This window comes from Gymnoscopelus microlampas (genome assembly GCF_963454915.1).
Source record: "Gymnoscopelus microlampas genome assembly, chromosome: 17".
Taxonomy (NCBI): domain Eukaryota; kingdom Metazoa; phylum Chordata; class Actinopteri; order Myctophiformes; family Myctophidae; genus Gymnoscopelus; species Gymnoscopelus microlampas.
Window position 1 is genome coordinate 38,032,581 of NC_139954.1, and position 8,278 is coordinate 38,040,858.

An 8,278-nucleotide genomic window follows, 5' to 3' on the forward strand; every position below is an offset into this window, starting at 1 on the left:
CTGGATTTGTTTCTTTTGTAGTGGCCGTACTGGTTAAATACATTTTGTCCTAAGGTTCATTGAGCAGTTTTGTAAATGGTAAAAAAAAACTAAAAGTGTGTGTGTGTATGAAACCAATATTCATTCATTTTTGTGAAAAGCAATTCTTATACTCTAGAATAGGCTAATAAAAGCTTTAAAGGGCAGCTTTGCCGATTTTGCACCCAGATCCTATTTTAATGATGTTTAAGACTCAAGAAACACAATCCTGTTTTTTTTATTATTTTTTGATCTGTGTTTTTAGATAATTGAGTTTCGAATGGCAATGTCGTCATCCGCGACGCGATATTGCGACGCAAAAAAGAATAGAATGATATAGAATATATAGATGATATAGTTGATATAGAATGATTTTTGATTTTTTTTTAAAACATTACAAAACACAATTACAGGTATAACTCATGCCCTGTTTAACGTGCATCCATGAAACTTCATTACACCTATGTGTCTCCCATTGACGAACAACTTTGTCGGGTCCATTTGTACACTCAGAGTTAAATTAACATTGATTGTACAATATAAATTTGGGGTCTCAGAGATTAATTAAAATGGTTTGAGAATCACTGCTAGAGCGGTAAAATCTTCTCTTATGGGGGTCCCTGGCATATCTTTTCAAATGGGGGTCCGTGGGCTAATAAGTGTCAATTTGGGGGTCCTTGACATGAACATTTTTTAGAACCACTGACCGGAAGCAGCAAATCAACACTGGGGCTGAATCGTCCCACAGTGATCCACCTGGTCGATCTCCCTACATGGTCTCTCCTATATCCACACTCTGCCCCTGTGTGTGTCTGTGCTAATGAAGTCCACAGAGGAGTAATTAGGAGTCAGCCTGATTAGTCAGAGCCTTTGTTATTTCATCAAGGCAGTGTGTGCTGTGATAGTCGACGGTGTCATTAGCTTGATATTACCATCAGTCTTCCAGCCTAAGTGTTATCGCACCATATGGCACAGAGGAAGACGGTTCATTTTTCATCACGTACGTGTTCAACAAGCTCGTCTCGCTCATCTCCGCGCTCCAACATTTGGAACCCCAATAGTGCTGGCCTCAATCACTGCCTGGGGTCGCACAGTCTGATTAAAACAACATTGCCACTATGGAAAGCAGTCTGTGTTTGGGAATGGAGTGTCTAACTGTGTGTGTGTGTGTGTGTGTGTGTGTGTGTGTGTGTGTGTGTGTGTGTGTGAGTGAGAACCAGTGATTCTCAAAGTGGGGTCCGGGGACCCCCAGGGTTCCATGGGTCTCCAGCAAAAGTATAGTTAACATAATTATTTTAACCACTTTATCCATTTATACGTGGGCTATACATTTTTTTGCAGATCTACAAGCTCACAGCGCGTCACTTTGTGCCGTGCTGTGAGCTTGTAAATCTGCTATTTTTAGAAATGTTCTGAAAAATATCAAATGTTTGGAAAGTTCCTCTTCTGGGGGCCCCTGGCACAAAACATTTTCAGATGGGGGTCCGTGGCCAAATACACATACATTTGGGGGTCCTTGGCATGAAAAAGTTTGAGAACCACATGGTGTGAACCGTAGCATCCCTATTCTGGGAGGCGAAAATGTTGCGAGCATGTAGATCTGGGCTATTTTCAGGTCCGATATTTAGTGTGGAGCGGAAACAGGAGGGGGGCCTAGTATAGTAGCCCTGGGGGACTCCTCCGTTCAACTAAGTATAGAGGTTTTAAGTTAACAAACAAGGCGACAGTGTGTTGCCATAAGAGTTGTTTCTTTGTGTGATGCAGACTTGAGCCTTGAGCTATAATCTGGGTTATCTGTCTGTAATCGGCTTTAGCCCACTACTACTCTCACAGTAGTAGTTCAAGTTCTCTCGTCTGTTCTGTAAAAAGTGTCCCGTGGGACGCATACACATGAAGAGGTCTTACTGTCTCGTCACAGATTGACTCACAGACAGGCAGAGAGGTTCAGTGGACAAGTAGAGCTACTTTGGAGACACTAACTCATTCTTAGAGGGTCACTGACTCTCTCTTCCCTCCTCTGTGCTTATGATGGCTGACTCTCCTGGAATGAATTTGTCAGAGCGGACGACGGCAGCTGTGCCTGGGTACCCCAGGAAGATACTGGATTATATGGAGGGATTCCTTGTCTCAAAGGTAAAGCACTACATGTCGTGTAGAGCCCACAACAGGTGCCAGACCTTTGGGTCTGATGGTGAATCCTAGCCACAGATTACAGATGTTTTGACACATGTTGTGTCTAAAAACTAATTGTAATAATTTTGGAAAAACTTAGATTTGATTAAAGTTTTTCAAAAGTAGAAAACAGTTGCATTGTGACGACCTTGTGAGCGTTATGAGCTTGTAGATCTGCTGTATCTGAAAAATGAAAGTTTTTGCCTACATTTAAAGACATGCCCATTGCTGGACAAAGGAATGTTTGGAAATGCTGTTTCTGTAACGATTGCAAAACTAGTTCCCAACCCCCTGTTAGGAATAATTTTGGTTGCTCTGGTCTGTACTGATGTACTGAATATGTTTTGGTACCCAGGGGAGGGGAAATTGCTTTTACAGCTTCACCCAGCTGATGGCTGCTCAGATGGTCATGATGATCACACAGGGGGACACTTGGACATTTATAGTATACTGGATGAGCCGGGGTTCGAATTTACTAACATCCATTTCCCAATTGCCAGATGGCCTCTCTGCCCACTCAGTTATGGCTGCTCCGATGTGCCATCATACACTTTTTGATACAGGTGTTGGGTCTTGTGCCTTAAAGGGGCATTTTTATTCTATTAAATTACATAATGTGATCTTTATGCTGCTTGTTAACTTGGTGACATGTTATTCTGACTGCACACTGTGCAGTAGGGAAGGTGTTTTCCATTCTAACTTTGGTTTTACTCTGTTCTCTTGTCCAGACACTGTTCACAGCATGTGAGTTAGGGGTGTTTGACCTGCTGCTGGGCTCACAGCGCCCCCTGTCTGCGGTGGAGATATCCCAGATGGCAGGCGCCAGTCTGGACGGCACACAAAGACTGCTGGCTGCCTGTGCCGGGTTAGAGCTGCTCAATGCACACTGCCAGGACGACGGTCAAGGTCAGTACATAAAATGACACACACGGAAACACTGATAGTTTTGTAGTTCTGATCTTCAATTGGTTAGCACTGATTTGTCTGGTGGTTGTCTACACCAAGGGTTCCCAAACTTCTCAGGCCAAACTTCTCAGGCCCCCAAAATAATAATATTGGAACTGGAGACCCTGACAAGCAGCTTGGAATTGTACGCATGGATTTAGTTTGATCTACAAGCTCACAACACCTCGGAGTGCGAGGCGTTGTGAGATTGTAGACTAGTTCGGCTATTTACTCCTTCATGTTTGCCTCTTTCTTATGAAATATTTGACAATTTGGTCAATTTGGTATTAAAAAGGTCTTAAGTCATTAAATTGTAACTTTAGTAATGTGCAGATACCCTGTATACACTTATACTGTTGGTTATACGTTGGTTATATGTTGGTTTGTTTACTGTTGAGTGCATGAGAAAACAATGTTATCTGGGGACTCCCCAAAATAATTTGGGGACCCCACTGGTCAACACCCTCACCAAGACCAAATGTAGGGATCAGTAGTGACAGGGACTATAAACTATGGGTAGAGTTGGCATAACGACCAAATTGGGAAGAAAAACAAAAAACTAAATAGGACCTGTAAAATGTACTCATCTATTTTCCTTATCTGTCAACATTTATCCATAATTGTAACCACTTAAATCCTATGACCGGGGTCCCCCAGGGCTCTATCCTAGATCATATTTCCATGTACATCAAATATCTTCGCGGAAAATAGACGATATCACAACAACAATGTGATACACTGTGAGCTTGTAGATCGGCTATTTTTGCAGAATCTTTGCCCCACAATATGCACACTGTAGGGTTCATGTGGTTAAGTATGTATAGAAAGAACTCACATGCATACGTTGCATGCTCATCGTATCCCTGTCCTGTTGCCCTCCTGCTTTTACATACATGCATTCATGCAGCATGTCTGTCTAACCTCTGCCTCAGCCATCTGCCCTCACTCATTCACACACTCCATCTATCCATCCCCCCCCCCCTCTCTCTCTCTCTCTCTCTCAGTGTTATACAGTAATACGGAGCAGGCTAGTGTCTACCTGACACGCGGCAGCTCTCTCTCTCTCTACCACTCCATCCAGTACAACTCCAGGACCATATACCTCTGCTGGCATTACCTGACCGACGCCGTCAGGTCAGTACGACCCTGGCACACCCCTCCACAGTGTGTAGTAATAATAAGAATACAAGAACGCTCGCCCCAAAACACGCTCGCCCCTGGTCTAATCCAGCGACCTTGGAACGGCCGCCACCAGGTATTCCTAAACGTAACCTTGGGAAAACTATGCATAAAACTAACCTTATTCCTAAACTATGCCTAAACCAAGCCTTATTCCTAAACTTAACATCAGTAAAACTATGCCTAACCATACATGTATTCCTAATCTTAACCTCAGTAAAACAAATACAAGAATACAAGAACCGCTGGGGGCAAGCGGTCCGTGAAAAAAATGGGGGAAAGTGTGTTGTGGTGCGAGTGTTCCAGTTAGCAATAATAATAGTAGTAGCAATAATATATAATAATCATTCTTACAGTAGTAATTACTGCATTCTTGTCTAGGGAGACGAGAATGCAGAGGAAGTGTTATTTTCCTCTGCACTCACGTTTTGGCCCCTGCTTATCTGTTTATAACGAGTGCATTTCATGCTCAAGAGAATAATTGCCTAAAATGTAAATATAAAAGATAATAACAGTTTGGAAAAGATAAACGGGTGGAACAGGCGCAAACAGCAGCATCAGTGAAATTTTGTGTCATTGTGCTTAGCCTGGCAAAAAAATAAATGTTGTCACCAGGAGGAATACAGTGCTTAGAATAGGGAATACATTACATTACATTACATTACATTACATTACATTACAGTCATTTAGCAGACGCTTTTATCCAAAGCGACTTACAATAAGTGCATTCAACATAGGTAGGGAACGAAACTACTAATCACCAAAAGTTCCTGCAAAAACAAGCAACCAAAAGTATACCTAGCGCTAAGGTAAAAGTGCAATATATCAGCTACCTACTTTCTTAAACAGATGAGACAAAATAGCAAAATCAAATGAGCACGAGCTAAAACAAATAAGTGTATCGACTAAACAAGATCCAATAAAACAATACAAAAATAAAACAACAGTTCGTACAACTAGTTAACAACAAGTAGGCCAGGCAAAGAGGAAGGGTAGTGTTTCCTGAAGAGGTGGGTTTTCAGCCTGTGGCGAAAGATGGGCAGTGACTCTGCCCTATACTAAAGGAGAGGAAGACGGGGTAAAGAGCTGCATTTAAATCTCAAGGCTGTTGGGACTTGGGATGAACAACACAAAAAACACTTAAATCCTATTTAATACGTTGCCATATGACGTTGTGGTTCACTACGCATGCGTTCTGAGCTTGAAGATCTACACAGTACTTTTACTTTGGTACTGTAGGTATATTTTGATGCCAGCACTTTTGTACTGTACTCTTACTCATGGGAAATTTGTAATACTTAATTATGCATTTTTATATTGTCGAATTGCTACTTATGTTATTTTGTCACATCTGTATGGTAAGAGTATGCTAATACAATATAACTTATACAAGTGGGTTGGTGGTTGTATTTGGTCTCCCTGCTCTTCTATTGAGACATTTAGATCCTGTGTCTTAAGTTTGACAGAACCTTTGACACTGGTTTGACACGAAAGTTCAGCATTTTGCGCAGGAGACCAGGGTTCAAATCCAGGGTAGAACAGGAAAGTTACATAGTGCAGCTATAAGTAAAGTGATTACTTTGAGTAAGAACAGCAGCATGATTCTGGGAGGAAACATAGAGATAGCAGGAAGTTCAAGGTCATGGTGAATGTGACTGATATAATAATATATTGTGATGTTTTGGTCTCAGAGAGGGGTGCACCCAGTACCACAAGGCTTTTGGTGTCAGCTCCAAGGACCTGTTTGAAGCTGTGTACAGGTAAGATGTTTTTTTTTTTTTCTCTCACACACACACACACACACACACACACACACACACACACACACACACACACACACACACACACACACACGCACACACACACGCACACACTCACGCACACACTCACGCACACACGTACGGCGCATGGCACACACGTACATGCACACAACCCCTCCATCTCTCTCTGTTTTCTCCCTCTGTCTTGCTCTCTCTGATAAAGTATAATACACAAGCACGCACGCACGCACGCACGCACGCACACACTTACAGAATACAGAGACACCACACACACACATTCCCCCACCGTTGCACCTCAGTTCCTCTCGGTTCTGCGGTGTGTGTGTGTGTGTGTGTGTGTGTGTGTGTGTGTGTGTGTGTGTGTGTGTGTGTGTGTGTGTGTGTGTGTGTGTGTGTGTGTGTGTGTGTGTGTGTGTGTGTGTGTGTGTGTGTGTGTGTGTATCATTTACATTCCATCTGTGTCCGCAGCCTCTCTCTCAGTCTTAGCCCCGTCTCTGGGGGGAATGGGGGGAATAGTTGGCAGGATGAGGGGAATAAGTTGAACATACGTGGAGGTAGAGAGAGAGAAACAGAGAGCGAGAGAGAGAGAGAGAGAGAGGGTCAGGGAGAGAGAGAGGAGAGAGAGAGCGAGGGTCATGGAGAGAGAGACAGACAGACAGACAGACAGACAGACAGACAGACAGACAGACAGACAGACAGACAGACAGACAGACAGACAGACAGGGTCAGGGGGGGGAGAGAGAGAGAGAGAGAGAGAGAGAGAGAGAGAGAGAGAGAGAGAGAGCAAAATAAACTAAAATGCATTTAGTTTGTTTGTACATTAGATAGATTGACTGTTGTATGATGCCGTCACACAAGCATTTAGAAAATAGCTACAAGCTCTATAAGCTTATAGATCTGGTATATATGCTATTTTCTTTTAGTATACTATTTGATTAAAATCGATTACTTGCTGGTGCACCCCTAATTACTGTACATTCAGCCATTCACACACCAACGGCGGAGGAAACCATGCATCCTGCTAGTCAGAAGCAGTTAGGGGTTCAGTGTCTTGCTCAAGGGGTTCCGTGTCTGTCTGCCCTTGAGGTCCAGAATGTTTACCGCACGTACCTTTGCTTTTATCGCTTCGCTGATCTGCTAGTCAACCGATTTAAGGGGTCAGTGGCTCACAGGCTCACAACCTTTGTTGGCTAATAGTTTTTTGATCTGCCAGCCTGCCTGCCTGCCTGCCTGCCTGCCTGCCTGTCTGTCTGTCTGTCTGTCTGTCTGCCTGCTGCCTGCCTGTATGTCTATCTGCAGGGATGTGTGGACAGCAGAGGACGGCTAAATCCCCCCCAAAGCCTCAGAAAAAGTATGGAGGACATTTGAATCAGTGATATACATTATGTAGGGGCTGGTATACATTTCAGAGGTAAATCTCAAAATAGGAACCATGCATTATCCATAATTTGTAATCCTACACACGCTCACAGGAACTTAAAAATGTACGTTCATTTGAGTGCATCTGTCAGCAAGGAAACTTCACAAAATACCAGATCTACAAGCTCACAATATGTCACGTCGCAATGCCTGCATGGGTGAGCTTGAAGACCATCTATTTTTGAAAGTTTTTAAATAGGGAACCCCAGCATCCCTATTCTGGGGGGAACGTTCGCTTGCAACGCGAGGCGTTGTGAGCTTGTAGATCGGCAATTGTTTTTCGCCTCTTACTTATATTATTTGACAATTTTGACAATGTTTGACCAGTTTTTATAGTACAGTTTGTTGATTACATTTGACTGCTTTGCAGACGCGTCGCTAGGTCTCTACTAGGTCGGGGGCTTAGCCCCGCAGGCAACGCGCGCGTGCATGTGCCCCTCCTCCCGCGCGCGCGATTTTTTCCGCGGATTTCGCGGATTAGGGTGCTTTTCCCCCCGTTTTTTGTTACTTTATTTCGGTTTTAGGGTTAGGGGTAGGGTTAGGTTAGGGTGATAGATATATAATTAAAAAAAAAAAAAGAAAACTTTTAATTTTTTAATTTTTTATTATTGGTGGCTTTGGACAAAACATTGGTGGCAATAGCCACCGAAGCCCACCCCTAACGACGCCACTGCTGCTTTGTCTTTTTCATGTCTTTTTTTCCTTCTTTTGATTTAAAAAAAGTCCTTAAGACCTTAGGCCGATTCAAAAAATGTTTTTTTTTC

At 43.1% G+C, this 8,278-nt stretch overlaps 1 protein-coding gene across 1 annotated transcript in view; it reads left to right on the forward strand.

Moving 5' to 3' along the window:
* Nucleotides 1-2,046: 2,046 nt before the first annotated feature.
* Nucleotides 2,047-8,278, forward strand: part of asmt (acetylserotonin O-methyltransferase) — a gene marked incomplete at both ends in the record, with an annotated part of 19,504 nt that continues 13,272 nt past the window's right edge. Inside the window, 4 exons of the mRNA XM_084084265.1 lie at nt 2,047-2,151; nt 2,919-3,096; nt 4,140-4,269; nt 6,006-6,074. Coding sequence (XP_083940391.1) covers nt 2,047-2,151; nt 2,919-3,096; nt 4,140-4,269; nt 6,006-6,074 — 482 coding nt within the window. The remainder of the gene's footprint in view (nt 2,152-2,918; nt 3,097-4,139; nt 4,270-6,005; nt 6,075-8,278) is intronic.